This window comes from Protobothrops mucrosquamatus, unplaced genomic scaffold (assembly GCF_001527695.2).
Source record: "Protobothrops mucrosquamatus isolate PMUCROS unplaced genomic scaffold, P.Mucros_1.0 scaffold_217, whole genome shotgun sequence".
NCBI lineage: Eukaryota > Metazoa > Chordata > Lepidosauria > Squamata > Viperidae > Protobothrops > Protobothrops mucrosquamatus.
The window spans coordinates 1786748-1805975 of NW_015386293.1; the positions used below are offsets into that span (position 1 = coordinate 1786748).

The 19228-nt window shown below is 39.7% G+C and overlaps 1 protein-coding gene and 1 long non-coding RNA gene across 2 annotated transcripts in view; one reads left to right on the forward strand and one right to left on the reverse strand.

The window, feature by feature from the left end:
- Positions 1 to 9443, reverse strand: part of LOC107298513 — a 29603-nt gene extending 20160 nt beyond the window's left edge. Inside the window, exon 1 of the long non-coding RNA XR_001549157.1 lies at positions 9273 to 9443. This is a non-coding gene — a long non-coding RNA (uncharacterized LOC107298513). The remainder of the gene's footprint in view (positions 1 to 9272) is intronic.
- Positions 9444 to 9764: 321 nt separating this feature from the next.
- The window catches only part of TRIP13 (thyroid hormone receptor interactor 13), a 44288-nt gene continuing 34824 nt past the window's right edge, over positions 9765 to 19228 (forward strand). The window contains exons 1-5 of the mRNA XM_015827903.1: positions 9765 to 9861; positions 11691 to 11793; positions 12819 to 12984; positions 15267 to 15396; positions 18420 to 18475. Coding sequence (XP_015683389.1) covers positions 11702 to 11793; positions 12819 to 12984; positions 15267 to 15396; positions 18420 to 18475 — 444 coding nt within the window. The 5' untranslated portion in view covers positions 9765 to 9861; positions 11691 to 11701. The remainder of the gene's footprint in view (positions 9862 to 11690; positions 11794 to 12818; positions 12985 to 15266; positions 15397 to 18419; positions 18476 to 19228) is intronic.

The window sequence follows — 19228 nt, forward strand, 5'->3', positions numbered from 1 at the left end:
TAATAATAATAATAATAGTAAAGTTGGAAGGGACCTTGAAGGTCATCTAGTCCAACCCCCTGCTCAGGCAGGAAACCCTATACCATTTCGGACAAATGGCTGTCCAGTCTCTTCTTAAAAACTTCCAGTGTTGGAGCATTCACCGCTTCTGGAGGCAGGTTGTTCCACTGGTTAATTGTTCTCACTGTCAGGAAGTTTCATTACTTCATTTACATTACGATTCATAACAGTATCAAAATTACAGTTATGAAGTAGCAACAAAAATAATTTTATGGTTGGGGGTCATCACAACATGAAACACTGTATTAAAGGGTCGCGCCATTAGGAAGGTTGAGAACCGCTGCTTTAAAGTATCGATCTGTAAAGGAATCTGTCTATTATGCCTGCTATCAACTACTTTTAATAAAAGTTCCTGTTGGAGGAAACCATTTCCAAGAATTCTGCTTTCTTAAGATGTGGGATTGAAGTGGATCCTTACACCGAGTCCAACAAAATACCACAAAAAGGAAAAATAAGAAATGCAAGAAGAAATCATCATGGTTGGACAAAGAACTCTCTGATAAACTGAAAAACAAAAAGGATAAATAATGGAAAGAGGAACACAATACTAAGGCAGAATACCAGCAAACAGACTGAATCTGCAAAGAAGAAGTTAGAAAAAAGCTAAGATTCAGTTGTTACTATTGAATGTATGTTTTTTCTGTGTTGTATTTTATTCCCATTGATAAAACATAACACACACACACACACACACACACGTGTGTGTGGAAATAGCCGAATCTAACCAAAAACAGTACCATAAAAGACAGACTAGGAATACAAATCAAAATAGGCAAGAAAATGGTAAGAGAACACTTGTTCACCCTAGATGAGTTCAAATCACCAGGATCAGATGCATTACATCCAGAATTCTGAAGGAACAGGCAGCCGTGATCTCGGAACCATGAAACAATATCTTTCAAAGATCCTTGAGCACTGGGAAACTGCCAGAAGACTAGAAAAGACAAGAAGTGGTTCCCATCTTCAAAAAAGGAAAATAAATGGATCCCAGGAAACTACAAACCAATCACCCTGACATCAATACCTGAGAAGATCCTGGAAAAGATAAGCAAGGAACAGATCTGTGAACACCTAGACACAAGCAAAGTTATAACCAGAAGCCAACATATGTTTGTCAAAAGCAGATCATGCCAAACAAATCTTATTTCATTTTTTGACAATGTGACAAAATTAGTGGACCAATGAAATGCTGTGGATATAGCAAACTTGGATTTCAGTAAGGCATTTGACAAAGTAGACCACAAAGTTCTTCTTAGTAAATTAGAAAAATGTGGGATAGACAGCATCACAAATTGTACTCAGTGTGTAGTCCTCAACAGAACTATATCCACATGAAGGGAAGTAAATAGTGGGGTACCAGGGTTCCATTTTAGGCCCAGTACTCTTCAATATTTTCATAAATGATTTAGATGAGGGAATAGAAAAAGAATACATCAAATTTGAGGCAACACTAAGCTGGCAGAAATAGCCAATACCCAGAAGATAAGCTCAAGATTCAAAAGGATATTGATAAACTTGAACACTGGGCCCTATCTAACAAAATGAAATTCTATGGTGAGAAAAGTAAGGTTTTACACTTAGGCAAGAAAAACAATCTGCAGGTTTAGAATAGATGAAATTTGGTTCAACAGCAGCAACTGTGAGAGAGATCTAGAAGTTCTAGTAGACAACCACTTAAATGTGAACAAGCAATGTGCTTCAGCCACCAAAAAAAGCCAACATAGTTCTTAAGCTGCATTAACAGAGGGATAGAATCAAGATCATATGAAGTGGTAGCACTGCTTTATAATGCCTTGTTAAGACCACATTTGGAATACCACATCCAGTTTTGGTCGCCACAATATAAAAAAGATGTTGAGACACTGGAAAAAGTGCAGAGAAGTGCAACAAAGATGATTAGGGGCTGGAAGCTAAAACATATGAAGAACAGTTGCAGGAATAGGATATGTCTACTCTAGCAAAAAGAAGGAATAGGGGTAACATGATAGCAGTGTTCCAATATTTGAGGGGCTGCCCCAAAGAAAAGGGGTCAACATATTTCCCAAAGCACCAGAAGGCAAGAGAAAAAGCAATGGGTGGAAAGTAACCAAGGAGAGAAGCAATCTAGAACTAAGGAGAAATTTCCTGACAATGGAACAATTAACTAGTGGAATGTCTTGCCATCAGAAGTTGTGAGTATTCTATCACTAGAGGTTTTTAAGAAGAGATTGGACAGCCATTTCTCCAGAATGGTGTAGGGTCTCCAGCTTGAGCAGGGGTTGGAATAGAAGACCTCCAAGGTCCCTCCAATTCTGTTAATCTGTTATTGTTAATTAGGAAAAAAAACCAATGGATTTTGCAAATCAGAAATTGGAGGGAACCAGAACTAAATATAATTAAAGGAAAAGATGCCCCTGAATGCAGAATGGTACAAAAATATCTGACTTTGAAAGAATTCAAGGATAATTTGAAAACAACGCATTCAGAAATTACTTGTGAGATTGTCTACTGTTATGAAAATAGATTTAAAAGAGGTTGTAGAAAAAGAACAGATTTTACTGATAAAACAGAGTGGGGCTGATTCAAGTGAGGATCTGAAAAAGTCAGAATGCAAGAATGACATGGAAGAAGATGCTACAGTCAAGTGAAAAAAGGAAGTACACCTTCTTGGAATTCTATGGTTTTATATATAAGGACATAGTAAAAATCATCTCATCTTTTTTTTTCTTTTTTATAAAGTTTTATTATTTTTTTAAACAGAATTCAATAGTAATCATTCAACAAAAACGTGTTGTCTGAGTATCTTATTCACTAATACAAATTAAATTCCTAATCTCTAAATCTTTTCTCTAACCATTGATAAAATAGGTCCCAAGTTTGAAAATATTCAGTTTCTTCTTTGTCTTTCAACCTTAAAGTAAATCTGTCCATTTCCGCACAGTCTAGTATTTTTTTTATTATTTCTTCTTCTGGTGGTATTTCTTTGTTTTTCCAATATTGTGCAAATATAATTCTTGCCATTGTTATCACATGTAAAATCTTCATAAGCAAGAAAAATGTGGGACAGACAGCATCACCACCAGATGAATTTGTAACTGGTTGACAAACTGTACTCAATGAATCATCCTTAATGGTACTATATCTACATGGAAGGAAGGAAGCAGTGGAGTGCCACAGGGGTTCTGTCTCAGGCCCAGTACTCTTCAATATCTTCATAAATGACTTAGATAAGGGAATAGAAGGGGAACTCATCAAAGTTGCTGATGGCACTAAGCTGGCAGGAACAGCCAACACCCCAGAATATAAGCTCAGAATCCAAAAAGATCTTGACAGACTTGAACAGGCCCTATCCAACAAAATGAAATTTAATGTGGAGAAAAGCAAGATTTTACACTTAGGCAGGAAAAATCAAAGTTACAAATACAGATTAGGCGAAACCTGACTCAAAAACAGTAACTGTGAGAGAGACTTGGAGTCCTAGTGGATGATCACTTAAATATGACCCAGCAATGTGCGGCAGCAGCCAAAAAAAGCTAATACAATCCTGTATAAACAGAGGCATAGAATCAAAATCATGTGAAATATTAATAGCGCTTTATAAAGTCTTAGTAAGGCCATACCTGGAATACTGCATCCAGTTTTGGTCACATTACAAAAAAGATGTTGAGACTTTGGGGAAAATGCAAAGAAGAGCAACTAAGATGATTAAAGGCCTGGAGACTAAAACATATGAAGAACAGTTGCAGGATTTGGCTAGTCTAGAGAAAAGAAGGACTAAGGCTGACATGATAGTAGTATTCCAGTATTTGAGAGGTTGCCACAAAGAGGAAGGGGTCAACTTATTTACCAAAGCACCTATAGGCAGAACAAGAAACAATGGATGGAAACTAATCAAGGAGAGAAACAACCTTGAACTAAGAAGAATCTTCCTAATAGTGACGACAATTAACCAGTGGAACAGCTTGCCCTGAGAAGTTGTAGGTGCTTCAGAACTGGAGGTTTTTAAGCAAAGGTATAGGGTCTCCTGTTTGAGCAGGGAGTTGGACTAGAAGACCTCCAAGGTCCCTTCCAACTCTATTCTGATTGACTGATTGATTGATTGATTGACTGATCATGACTTATAGCTGATGTTAAGGCTTACCTCATAGCAATAAGAGTGGCAAAACAGCATTATTTCTCCATCCTTATTGCATCCACAGAGTGTTGCCCAGCAGCCCTATTCCAGATCACCCAGTCCTTCCTGGGATAGAAGGGCTCAGGTGATCATCTTCACAGTCAAGCAAAAGAATTTGTACACCTGGACAAAGTCACTCAGATTCATTCTCAAGTTATGTAAGATTCCTGGGGAATCTTGACAATGAGAATAATTTGATCCTGTTAGACCTGATGAAGTCATTGATGATATCAGTTGCCAGTCAGCTGAACTGGCTGCAAGGTCCAGAAGAGCTTTTTCTGCTGTGGCTCCCGACCTTCGGAATATTTTACCCATTTGTCTGAAATAGTATGGGTTCTCCTGTTGAGCAGAGGAGGGTTGGACTAGAAGACATCCAAGGTCTCTTCCAAGTCTATTATTCTGTTACCCCAAGTGAGATCTGCTCCCACCCCTCTGACCTTCTGCAAGGGCCTGAAGATCTTGCACTGCCAGCTGAGGGAGCATCACAAGTGGTTGATGGATTAAGAGAAGTATCCTACCTCTTCAGCTCCATATCCCACTCTCTCCCCCCATCTTTTAACAATAATCTTTCTCTGACTGTAATGCTATTTTTATTGTTTTCAGAAATATTTTTAGTTTTATAGCTTTTAATGTATGCCATCCAGAGTTGCCCCGAAGTGAGATGGGCAGCAAATAAATTTAAATAAATAAATAAATAAATTTTAATAAATAATGTTAAAGATTTGTTTTTTAGTGTTTAAAGATATATTTATAGATATGAAATAAGATATAGAAAAATGATATTTTATGCTGCAACCTGATTACAGTTGTTGAATTTTTTTTCTCATTAATCTATACTCAGTACCCCATAATGACAAAGTGAAAATAGAATTTTAGAAATGTCTGTAAATTTATTAAAAAGCAAAACCTAAAATATCACATTAGCATAAGTATTCAAACTCTTTGCAATAATACTTGAAATTTAGCTCAGGTGCCTCCCATTTCTCTTGATTGTTGCTAACATGTTTCTACACCTTGACTGGGGTCCACCTGTGGTAAATTAAATTGATTGGACATGATTTGGAAAGGCACACACCTCTCTATAGAAGGCCTCAGAGCTGACAACGCATACTGTAGCAGAGCAAAAGCCATGAGACCAAAGGAATTGCCTGCAGAGCTTAGAGACAGGATTATTGCAAGGCATGGATCTGGAGAAGGCTTCAATAAAATTTCTGCTGTACTGAAGGTTCCTAAGAGCACAGTGGTCTCCATAATTCTCAGATGGAAGATAATGAGGCACACCAGGACTGTTCCAAGAGCTGGTTGCCCGGTCAAACTGAGCAATTGGGAGAGAAGGGCCTTAGTAACAGTGGTGACCAAGAACCTGATAGTCATTCTGACTGAGCTCCAGAAATCCTGTGTGGAGATGGGACAGAGTTCCAGAAGGACAACCATCACTACAGCCTCCATCAATCTGGGCTTTATGGCAGAGTGGTAGACAGAAGCCTCTCCTCAATGCAAAACACATGAAAGCCCACAAAAAAGGACTCTCAGACTATGAGGAACAAGATTCTCTGGTCTGATAAAACCAAGATTGAATTATTTGGCCAAAGGTTCACTTTCCAACATGATAGCAATCCTAAACAAACAGCCACACACAGGAACAGCTTAGGGACAACTCTGTGAATGTCTAGAGTGGCCTAGCCAGAGCTGATGTGAACCCTACTAAGTATCTCTGGAGGGACCTGAAAATGGCTGTCCACTGAAAGTTGCCATCCAACCTGACTGAGCTTGAGAGGATTTGCAAGGAAGAATGACAGAAAATTCCCTAATCCAGATGTGCAAAGCCTGTTGTGTCAAAGACTCGAGGCTGTAACTGCTGCCAAAGGTGCTTCAATAAAGTATGGAGTGAAGGATCTGAATACTTATTCCAATGAAATATTCCAATTTTTTCTATTTAATAAATTTACAGACATTTCTAAAATTCTGTTTTCACTTTGTCATGGGGTACTGAATATAGAATAATGAGGAAAAAATGAATGTCAACAACTGTAGAATCAGGCTGTAGCATAACAGAATTGAAAAAAGTAAAGGGGATCTGAATATTTTCTGAATACCCTGTGTACATATGTGTGTACATAACTTTAAGCAAATAATTGATTAAAGGATCTTCCTATATGTATGAGGAGCTTCTTTGCTTGAAATATCAGAGAAGGTGATAAGTTATTGAAGTTGTACATTCTTGTCTTGATGGAGAAGGAAGTTTGTGCGCTCTGCTCATAGAACGCATCACCGGTCTACCCGCCCCAGTTGACCGTATTGCTTCTAATAATCTTGCATCCGTCTGTATATACTTGTAAGCTCAGGGATCATCGCCTCTCTTGTTGTCACTCTCTCTGCCTGCTTTGGACGTATCTGGGTACACATTGCTATAGGATGGTCCGCCAGTGGCTGTCCTATGGCCACCCCCCCTTGTTGTGAGTGTGGTACCCCGCCTCCCATCATTGGGTCCTGTATGAATCGTGCTGGGGATTTCTCCCCTTTGCCGGTCGTATTTCTTTGCCATTATTAGAAGCAATACAGTCAACTGGGGCGGGTAGACCGGTGATGCGTTCTATGAGCAGAGTGCACAAACTGCCGGTCTTATGAGCAGGCTTTCAAACCTCCAGCATTCCACTGACGACGTCGGCAGTTAGCTGACGAAAGCTAAGTTTATCAAACAGTTGTTAGTTTATTAAACAGTTGTTTTTATATTTATCCCGGTATTCGACTACTTTTCTCAACATGAATATACCCGGGATTTGCATTTTTAGTATAATTAGAGACAATACATACATAATATATATTCTTAGTTTGTATTAGTTTATCTTTGGATCTGTAAACCTCAATAAAAATCAGCCTACCAGCTACTAAGTTTAAAAAAATGGAAAAATGCTATTGGGTAATTAGTTCTTTTTTTTTCTAATAGAAAATCTATTTCCTGTGTTTCACCTGGAAACTATGAAAAAACATGACTAAGGGGCAAGATTGAATCATGAGATCAAACATTATCAGATAATATTTATATATTTACTTTAAGTTGAAATATCTAGGACCAGAGGAATTGCATTGCAAAATACTGAAGAAACTAATAGCCTTATGAATATTTTTTGAGTAATCACAGAGAATTAGATGATAACAAATCTTCTCTGTACCATCAAATAAGGGAGGGTCTACTCAGATATTGATTCCTGGAAAAATATTAGAAGAAAACACATAGCAATTTTGGATGGATTTCTTTAAAATTGAACTAGGCTAGACAAAAAAATGAAAGGCATTACAAAAAAAATTGATGAAATCAAGTTGGAAATAGATGTCTCAATTCCTATTTTCATATTTATAAAATAACCTGAATCAGAAAATATAACTGCTAATTTGCAGATAATACAAACACGGGGAACTAACACTGCAATGCATCTGCAAAAAAAAAAGTAAATCCATTCCTACCCTGTAAATATGCTTTCCAGTTCAAGAGAAATGATAATTCCTCTCTATTCTACATTGATCAGATAGCATCTAGAACAGTGATGGCGAACCTTTTAGAGACCGAGTGCCCAAACTGCAACCCAAAACCCACTTATTTATCACCGAATGCCAGCTGGGCGTGGCTCACTGGATGGGCATGGCTGTGGTGGTCATGGCAGATTGGGTGGGTGTGGCCAAGGTGGGCGTGATCACCTCAATGTTGCTCGTGGGGAGGGACGCCTGTGGGGGCCGGGAAGGGTTGGGGGAGATCCAGGGGGTCTCTGGCAGGTGGGGCGGTGGGCAGGAGGCTCATCCTGCGAGGAGAGGCGAGGCAAGGCGGGGGTGCCATTGTCACAGGGCAAGGTGAGGCAGGGGCCGGGGCGGCTGCTACCTGACACCATCGGCCCCTGCGCACAGAGGCCAGAAAGTGCATGGGTGCTGGGATGCATCCAGCCACATGGGACCTCAGCGAGTTAGTGGGTGGCTGGTTGAAGAGGGACGGTTGCCATCTCCGGGGCATGGTGCGCGTGCCCACAGAGAGGGCTCTGAGTGCCGCCTCTGGCACGCGTGCCACAGGTTCGCCATCACTGATCTAGAATGTTGCATTTAATTCTGGACAGAGGTTTAGGAAGGACAAACTGAAATATGTGCAGAAGACAGCAACAAAGATGATAAAAGCTTCAAAGGAAAAACAGTTGGATATGTTAGGCTGGAACAGAGAAAATTGTGCTTTTTCTTTACAAGTAATTTTTGAGGAAGAATTAGCTAACATATTTATAAATTGTTCAATGTTCACAGTGAACTTGGGGATCAAATGGATCTTATAATTTTTTCATGATTTAAGCCTAAAGCCTTCTAATTTATATCATAGCACTCTCTGCTGAAATCCTTATTACTTCATAACTTGAGTCTCTTCATACATTTTATCTTCATACAGCATAACAGATGCCTACACAAATAAAAGCTATAATAAGTGCACATAGTAACAGGATTGGTTAATACTGAAATATTATATGGCCTACTGTTGCAATGTCATCTAATTTAGAGATGGCCCAATCATATAAATTACAGAAGTAGGAGAGTGGCAAAGGGGCACTGAGCCTTATCTCAGTTCAGATCCAACAGCAAGATCTGACTGAAATAAAATAACATCAGAGATGAACTCTTGAGAACCAGAGCAATTTTTAAAAAAACCAATCCATGAATTCCTCTAAGGAATCAATAACGTCGGTATCCTCCCAAGTTTTACACACAATTGCAAAGCTGGCAGTTTTAATATACTTCCCATTTAAAGGCTCAGGCAGCAAATCGCGCCTGCTTGTCATATATGTGAAATCTTACTTGATTTTAATTCACACATTTACAGAAAGAAATGGATTCCTCCAGAATAATGATAGATTATTGGGAGATAAAAAATACCATTCCCCACGAAGTACTATCGTAGCCTGGGGGAAATGGGACGAAGTTCAGTGACAAAGGGGCGCAAATTGTGCGCAAAGCGAAACGTTTTTCCAGATTTACTTTCCACTCCCTTCCTACCTCCCTTTCCTCTTCCACGATTGCCCATTTAACCTACCATCATAAGCAGCAGCGCCGGTTCCAGTAGCAGTAACACTTGGGGCAGATGTTGACCTCCATTCCGCCTTATGCTTCTTATGTTTCTTCCCCATAACTATAATTAGTTATAACTAGTAAATCCCTCTTTTGCCAGCCCACCTGGAAGCCACTCCTCCTCCAGTCTAGGGAACACGGAAATGGGAGGAAATGACGTAAGACGCTAACACGGAAATACTTCTGATTCAAGTCGGATCCTGGTTAGTGAAGAAAGAAGCGCGGGAAATTTGTATAAAGGTGAATAATTAATCAACATATGTTTTTGATAGCAATTGACGACATTTTGGTTATTGGGTACGTGGTCAAGAGTTTTTTTACCCTCGCCTTTTATAAAATGTATGAATTGATGAGATTGTATAAGTTAAAATTGTTCCAAATTTTTTAGGGCTTTGGAGAATCATTTCTTATGAGGGAAGCGAAGGAAATTTGATTTTTATCTGCCTTTTTTAATTAGGCTGAGCGCATTCCTGGGAAAAGAAAACAAAAAGGCAGTAGGATTCCACAGACGGATGTAATTACAAGCCTTGTGGATGTGACTTTCGTTTTCTTGCGTAAGTAAACTGAGAGATTATTGGCGAAAATGGTGCTACAAACAATACTTAAATAATAAAACTGGGAAGTGGGCGGGTACAGTCAGTCGCCTATTGGGCTTTTTACAAATGATTTATCAACTTAAGCTAAAGTCTTTGTGGCAGAAAGAGGGCCCAGAGGAAAAAAATTGATACAAAAAGTCAAGCATTCGTTTTGCAGTTTTATCTAAAATTAAGATGCAAGAAATCCTTAGTTATTTAACATTCACTAATCTAAAATAGGGGAGTTCAGCTCTTCAACTGCCTGGTTACTAAATGTATAAGGGAAACAATATTTACTTCAGCTGAATTTGTTTCTGAATATTTGCCATAAAACTTCAGACTCATTCTGAGTAAGTTGGGAGTGAGCAACTTTGGAGATCTTGAGAACATATTTAGACCTTTGGAGATGAAGGGGAGCCCTGTCATACAGTGGCTGCTGTGAAGACTTGGCTGGTCACAAAATGGCAGACATAGAAGGTAGCTAGTCTAGGATTACCAGTAGCTTGAACAGGCAAAGGAGACAACAGAGAATTAGAAAGGTCAAGGGAAGGTGGGATGGACACAGCAATTGTTTAATTTTCTTGGTATCTGAAACAAAAATTGCAATGAAAAACAGCAAAAATCTTCTTAGGCTTAACATGTACTTAACCAAATTGCTTTCAACCTTAAAGAGCCAACCCACTATAAATACATTAAAGAAATGCATTATTTGCTGTATATAGATGAGCTGCAAAATTCCCAGCAATCATTAGATGGAGCAAAGAGATAGAGATTAAAATTAACTCTTTGTTGTCATTTAGTGGTTGTCTGGGTTTCTGCAGCTCTAATCTTGCCTAATGGGTGATCTAAAAATGTAAAATAAGTAAATTAATTAACTAGCTTTCTTTTCTGGAAAAGAAAAAATTGTGGACTTAGCTTTGCCTACTGCTGATTCTTCCATATTTTTCCATGTTTTAGTAATGGCAAAAGACAAAGAAGGGAAAACCTAAATAAATTGGGAGCACAGGTAGTTTGTTACCAATCTAGGAAGTGATTTCATCCTAATACCTATAGTCTTCAACTTAGACCGTTCGAAGTTACAAAAGCACTGAAAACAGTGACATAAACATTTTTCATGACCATTACAGCATTCCCATAGTGATGTGATCAAAATTCAGACGCTTAGCAACTGATAGTAGCAGTGTCCCAGGGTCATGTGATCGTCTTTTGCAACTTCTGACAAAGTCAAGCTTACTAATTTAATGACTGCAGTGATTCACTTAACAAGTGTGGAAGGAGGATCGTAAAATGGGGCAAAATCCACTTAAGTATCTTGCTTAGCAATGTAAATTTTGGGCTCAATTGTTGTTGTAAGTTGAGGACCACCTGTGTGTATATGTACAGTAAGTCACATGGAAACCTGACAAAGTATCATAATGCAAAAGGAATATGAACTGCATGACTAGAAGCTTTCTATACCACTATTTCTAAGTGGTATAAAGGCAGTGTTTGGTTGCAAGCCAATATGCTTTTATTGTTCCAGGGACATTTAAAATGCAAATAGACTTGGTTTAAATTCATTTTGAGGTCATTATTCAGAACTTAAATCTCTTTCAGCCAATGGCCAGATTGAAAATTCTAGAAAATGACAAGGGTGTGTCCATAAAATAGTAGTCATAGAAGCACTTTTGCTTTAATGTGTCTGATAAGCAAATCAGAAATGAAAACAATAAAAAGAAATTGGCTAATAAAAATTTAAAAAATATGCTTCAAGTGATCAAATAAGTTATTTCTAGGCCTGTTTTTATGCATAACTATTCTCTAATTAGGTTTATATAAAATGGATGAAGCAACAGGTGATTTAAAACTGCCTCTTCAAAATGACTGTGAATCCCTGCAGATACATGTGGAAGTTCATCAGAAATCAAACAGGTTGGTTTTGCATTAAAAGATTTTGTTCATATTGTAGAAAGTCTCCTACCATTTTTATCAAATGAATAACATGCTGTAGGTAGGTGGACACATGATTAGTTCTACAAGATGCAAGCCTTCATTTTATCCATAACATTTAGAGAAGCAATACTGACAAATCAGTATTGCAATGGATATAATAGGCACATTAAGCATATGAAACCATCCTCTGCAAGGATAAGGGGTTATAAGAGTTGTAGATTGTTTTAAGTATTTTCCAGGCTCCTTACTCAGTTTTTTTCACATGAACTTTCTCGCTCTACCCCTCATGAATAGATTCCATGTGGGACAATAGACAGAACCCCACCACCACGAAAAGTTCACTCAAACATAGCCAGAGACTTGATACGGTAGCTGTTTTTCAAACGTACTGTCGAAAGTTTTTTCTCCTGTGAAAAAAAATACTACAACCACTATTTTTCAGATCAAGGATCTGGGATTTTTTAAATTAATAGTTCCATGGCCTAAAAAAAAGTTTTAAAATCCTTTTCCTAATTAATATAAGGGAACCTACAAAGTTTTAGCCTCCAGGGTAATTTTTGTTTAGAAATTTGTTTATGAGCTCTCTGAGCATTCTTTAAAAAGTGTTGGGTACCAACCTGATAAAAATAAAAAAATGATAAGCATCCTGGAAAGTTGGGGGAGGGAGGAGAGAGTAATGCTGCTTTGTATTTTGATAACTAGGTACATGAGTACTCACAGGAGATTCTTTGTGTTAAGATTTAGTATAATCTTAACTATTTAGATTTTTTTTGAAGTTCCTTTTAATATTGGTGTCAGCTTAGAACATTGTCTTCAATTGTTTGAGGGTATTATAATCAGAAGACTGTCATTTATCAGTGAAGTGTCCTTTGCATACTTTCCTCTGATAACACAGCAGATGATATTTTGTGTCTCAGCTGGTTGAAATAAGTGGCATTCTATCTTTTCCTGGGTATAATTGATTGTGGGTGAAGCTGGTTATTTTTTTTCTCCTATTTAACCAGTACTGCAAAAAAAGAAGATATCAAACTAAGTGTCTTAAAGCTACTAAACAGGCACAATGTTATTTTTGGTGATTACAAATGGATTGAGTTTGATGACTGCTTCCTAACAAATAATGTACAGTCAATTGCAGTTGTGGATACAGAACTAACGCTGAAAGACAGGCAGGTAATTCTTTTGCTCATTTGCTTCTCCATAATTAGCTGTTACCAAAATGTTGCATATTTTATGTATTATTAAAATTGAAAAGTTTTAAAAATATGAATAGTTATGCAGTGTCATGAGTATTCACAAGAGCATGCATTCATATAGCATTATATTATTTGTATTTGCATTGGCTCTATATAAGCTTCTAATTGCAATTTAAATTGCTAAGAGATGTCACCAACTTGATGGCACATAGTCAGTATCACCACCTCTTAGTGGCATAGGATCAAGTTATTTGAGGAATCATCTTCTCCAATTATCTTTGCTTGATCCATGAAATCCAACAACCTGGGCATGCTTCGGATTCTTTCTATGAAATAGTGTCAGTTGATAGACCCCAAAATCTGCCATATCTCTATTTTAATGCCTCGTCTGTGGAACAACATGGTCCTGGTCTTTTTGTTATTCTGTAAACCTGAAAATCTGATTCTTCCCTTGGGCACTGGATCAGAATACATGACAACCCTATTTAGAAAAAGATGTTGTATGCTTAGTTGGCTTCAATGAATTCTGTTATCTTTGTTGTTCTGTTGCTCTTATTCTAGTTTAGATGTTTACTTGTAAGTCACTCAGAGTTACTTTTTGTAATTGCGCAGTCAATTACAAAAATCAACTCAATATATATTGTTAAAGATTTAATGTCAAATTAACGATTCAATCATTAATTTATTTTAATAAATGTGATTTTTAACACATTTATGTATAATTACCGGTAAAATATTATTATTGTAGGAAGAGAGCCATATAAGTTTGTGGTGGCAAAAAGTAATCTTTGATAGCATCTTTTCTGGCTAACAAAGTTCATGAAACCTTTTAATAATAAAATTGTTAGAAAAAGTGCTGCAAGACTTTCGATAAAATTTCTTCCAAAGAACAAGTTTACTAAAGTGAAAGCAGAGTCTAACACAATTATTTTTGCATTAATTATGAAAAAATTGATCCAAAGTTTTTCCCTTCTCCCCAAATCCATAATTTATATAAGCCATAATTTAATCATAAAAATGCAAAACCATGATTCTAGAGATGAACTATGCCACCATCTATAATGGATCACACGTTGAAATGCATCTTAGATGAAAAACTCACTGCAGATTGAAAACATAACAAAGAATGTGTTTCCTAAAACTACCAACTGAATAAAAGAAGACACAGTACTATCTTATTCTAATTTATAGGTAGATGCATCCTTGTCTTGTGTTGGATAAGACCCATTTAGATTAATTTTTGAAAACCATATTAAATATTTTTATGAACTATCAGTATTTTTTCTAACATTTAATCATGAATTTAAGAGATTTCTAAAATAATTGATAAAGGGTGATTGTGATATTCTATACATATCAAGAAGTACTTCTCATGGCAGACTCTAGAAAGTCCTTTATTACTCTCAATAAATGTTCCAACAAACGCCCCTCCAACAACCTGTAAGTCTGCACCCATGATACCCTCAGTCCTCCAAACAACGGCCCATATATTAGAAAGTCCACAGAGTAGGAGCATGCTCACAGGGCAAAGTCCAGGGTTCCAAGTCCAGTTCACCCGGCTAAGTGACAAACTAGTCCACAAGGCAAAATTCAGGCACAGGACAAATGGTAATTCTCAAGGCAAAGACAAGGTGCAAGGCAAAAGGCAATTCAAAAACAGAGCAAAGCAAAGGGCAAACAGCAGTCCACAAGATAAGTCCAAGACAAAAGGCAGAAGGCAGTCCTCACGGCTAGGCAAAGCAAAAGGCACGAATTAAAGCCGGGGGAGTATAAGCCAAAAGAATTATTCCTGGCAAAGACTAACTCTCCATGGCTTCTCCTTAAGTCACTCCACTCCATGTGTTCCTTGTGAGGAGGGATAGGATGACCTCCTCCCAAGTAGCCTTTCAGCTCTTCTCTAAGCTTGTCTACATGCTGCTCTCTGTGCCCTTGGATCAGGGGAGGTGGCAGCTGTTCCTCATCAGAGGGGATCTGCTGCCCATCAGCAACACTGCTTATCAGCAGCTGATCTTCTCCTGTGTCTGTAAAGATAGGCAGCTCTCCATCTGGTTGACCACCTACCCCAATGCCTAAGGGACACCATCGTCCTCAGCCCCTGGCCTCTCCAAACATGCAAAGGAAGACGTGTCCCCCCTGTTGGACGGTCCTGGTTCCAACTCCTCTGAACCAGGCTCCAATGGGCCATGACAATTGCAACATATTTTTAGGTAAGCAAGGGTTTAATTGCTGCCTAACTTGTTTTCATCTTCTTCACTGCAGCCTATCAGCTTGAATAAATGCAAACTTTTAATCCATATTTTTCATCTCAATGAGGAAGGGTCTAGTACAGAAAATCTGGATGCGGAGGATGAGCATATCGTTGCAGCTAATCATTGGTTATTACCTACAGGTATTTCGAAAGAACCTAAGTACAGGTTGGTTATTTAAATGGACAAGATTTTGTTTAAATGGGGATTTAAAAAAATAATCAAATTGAACATCATTTTGAAATGAAGTATACCGCTTTCTGAAATTGGAAATATTTCTGAGGCAACAAAGTGTATTCTAGTAGACATAGTATCTTAAAAATTTTCAAATGCCAGTGGGAAAATGAAGCATGAACTGAGGAGTGTTCATGCTAAAATTCCTGGAACCTGGGATTTTTTTTTTAACAGTTGGCTTATACCAGAGTTCCCTCACCTTTTCAGCTTTGTGGATTGGCGTGTGTGTGTGTGAGGAGTTCTGCATGTGCACCGGGCAAGCGAGTGCACAACTCCATTTGCGCGAGTGGCAGGCATGTGCACCTCCCGCTCGTGCAAATGGAGTTCACGCACTCGCTGCTTGCGATTGTCCGCCACTTCCACAGTGCAGATCCGAAAGGCTCAAGGCCCAGTAGTGGGCCAGGGGTTGGATAGTCTTGGCTTATACCTCATGAATAGTGTAGGCCAGTGGTTCTCAACCTTCCTAATGCCACGACCCTTTAATACAGTTTCTCATGTTGTGGTGACCCCCAACCTCCCATCCAGCTGGCCGGGGGGGTATCAAAGACTTGACCAAAAAAAAAAGAGGAAAAAATGGGAAAATGTAGGTAGTCCTCGACTTACAACAATTCGCTTAGTGACTGTTTGAAGTTACAACAGCACTGAAAAAGCGAATTATGATCATTTTTCACACTTATGATTGTTGCAGCATTCCCAGGGTCATGTGATTTACATTCGGATGCTTGACAATTGATTCGTACTTATGACGTTCACAGTGTCCCAGGGTCACGTGATCAATGGCCAGGGGGCGTGGCCAGCTGATCACTCAGGTTGCAGAGTGCCTGTGGGGAGGAATCTGTGGGTCTCTGGGATGGGACTGGAGTGGGCGCCTGCCTTCCTTCCCTCTGATTCACGCTGCTGCTAAATTAGCAAGCGGCATGTTTTCTAGCATTGTTCCTTCCTTCCTTCTCTCTCTCATTGTCCCTTACTTCCCTCCCTCTTCGTCCCTTCCTTCCTCCCCCCCCTCCGTGCCCAGGAAGGGACAAGGGGAGGGGGATAGGCTGCCAGCGTGGCTGGGGGGTTTGCTGCCGGCAAACCTGCCGGTGTACAGGCAGAGACAGAGGAGAGTTCCGCCCAGCTCACTTGCTCAGCTTCGCCAGAAGACATGCCGCTTGCTAAGTTAGGAGAAGCTCCAGGATCAGCGCCGGGCTACAGCTGATTCGTGCTTCTGCTAACTTAGCAAGCGGCATGTTTTCTAGCATTGTTCCTTCCTTCCTTCCTTCCCTCTCTCTTCGTCCCTTCCTTCCTCCCCCCCTCCGTGCCCAGGAAGGGACAAGGGGAGGGGGATAGGCTGCCAGCGTGGCTGGGGGCTTTGCTGCCGGCAAACCTGCCGGTGCACAGGCAGACAGAGGAGAGCTCCCCCCAGCTCACTTGCTCAGCTTCGCCAGAAGACATGCTGCTTGCTAAGTTAGCAGAAGCTCCAGGATCAGCGCCGGGCTACAACTGATTCGTGCTTCTGCTAAATTAGCAAGCGGCATGTTTTCTAGCAAAGCTCGAACAAGCAGCTACAGCTGATCTGCGCTTCTGGGCTGCTCTGCCGAAGTGCGGATCAGCTGTAGAGGCTCGTCTCGATCCTGGACAAGAGGGAAGGAAGGACGAAAGGGAGAAGGGGAAAGAGGGAGGGAAGGAGGGACAAAGAGGGAGGCGAAGGAAAGGAAGGAAGGAAGGGACAATGGGAGAGGAGGGAAGGAGGAAGAGACCAAGAGGGAGGGAAGGAAAGGAAGTTCCAGCCAGCAGAACCTTGGCAGCCCGGCTGCTGAGGAACAGAAGAGCACAAAGCCAAGGAGAAGGTGGCGGTTTCCTCCCAAAGGGGGCTCCTTTTCTGCACCCCTTCCCTGGGTTTGTGGGGAATTTCTTGTCACCAACGCTGACAGGTGCTCCTTCGAGCCTGCCGCAAGCTTTCTCACCCCTTTGCTTCTCCCCCCCCCCCGCTTTCGTGAGGATTGTGGCGCCCTTGGGAAGCCGACCGTGCTTTGAAGCTTAGGAGAGGAGGAGGAGTCTCTTCCTCCTTCCCTCCCTCTCTCCCTGTCTAGCCCTGGTGGGCTCGACATGAACGGGCGGAGGAGGAGTCGAGGACGGGCGGGGTGGCAAAGGAGACCGGCTGACAAGTGCATGTTCGGGGGTCGCCAGCTGACGGGCGCAGGAGTTGGGTGCTGCAGCAGCCTCCCCTTCGCTGACCTGCGTGCAGGAGAAGAAGTCAATCCGGTTGCTGCACAATGAGTCTCTGGGGAGGGCGGGGCCTTGCTCTGCGTCTGCGCTCTTCATGCGCCCCCTGCAGGGCATATTTGGTAGAGTTTGTGCAGACTGCCGCCAAGCAGCATATTTTCCACAAACAAGTGAGGTGGAGCAGAGGGGGGGAGGGAGAGAAGGTGGTTGACAAGCCCTGCCTAAGACCATCGGAAATATGTGTTTTCCGATGGTCTTAGGCGACCCCTGTGAAAGGCTCGTGCGACTCCAAAAAGGATCGCGACCCACAGGTTGAGAACCGCTGGTGTAGGCAAAGATGATCATATCAAAAAGGATGTTATTTGTTCAGAAATACACTTCCTTAGATTTAGACTTTAAAGGAAGATAATGAATACTCCATAAGATACATACAATCACTATTTGTATATTTTTACAAAATTTACAAAATTATCACTATTTTTGGTTTCATTTTTACTTAGAAGCCATGTGGTTTCGATTTTTCATTTTTGCAAATCTTTCTTTTCAGTTAATTGGAAGTTTTCTGACTGGCCAGTATAGCAATATGGGTAAAATACTCAGTTCCTCATTATTATAATCACTACACTCTACTTCAAAAATTCCAAGGTTTCTATTGCCAACTATACTGTTTTTAATAGTTTGCCTTTTTTTCTCTTTAAAAATAATATACAGTTTTTGTCTTTCACAGTTGAGTTTCATTGTCTGTGGGAAAGTCTGATTTATGATGCTGAAATAAAATCAGATGTAAGTTGCATTTTTATCAGGTTTCTAAATGTTTGAAACAATGTAATTTATAATTTATCAGATTGACAAAGTCAGTGTGGCTAGGTCTATGGAGATTCTCAATCTCAGGTCATGGTTGTCCCAAAGATACTTGTATCAAAAGGTAACTGGACTTTTTTTCCCTTTAAAAACATTTTGATTCCCCTCCAAGAAATTTCTTCAGTTCTAACTCCAATTGATACAAATTGGGTCAAATTGGTTATGTCAGATTTTCTTCATTTTAAAAGATGCCTTTTTTGCAGAGATTTTACAGGATCAGAATTACATTATTAATTACAGGAATTTCCTCCATCCATGATTGATAACAAGTATTGTTTTAATAACTTTACTTAAATTATTTCACTGTGTTTCCAAGTTCCTGGAAGAACTTGGTGCCTCCTGATCTCTGCAAAATAAAAATGGCATTACAGGAATATTAAAAATAAAGTGGAATTCATGGTAAGGATTGGATACCTGAAAATAAGACTTCATGCATCCTGCGAAATGGAATCTAGTTTACAAATATATATATATATATATCTACCATCCTAAGAAACCCCAAAGATAAAATTGAGTTAGAAAATCAAGGAGTATATGAAATCCCATGCACCGCCTGCCCCACCACATACATCGGACAAACCAACAGAAGAATAAATGCACGCATTGAAGAACACAAGAACTCAGTCAGAAAAGAGGAACCAACTTCTTCCCTGGTCCAACACCTTAAAGCCACAG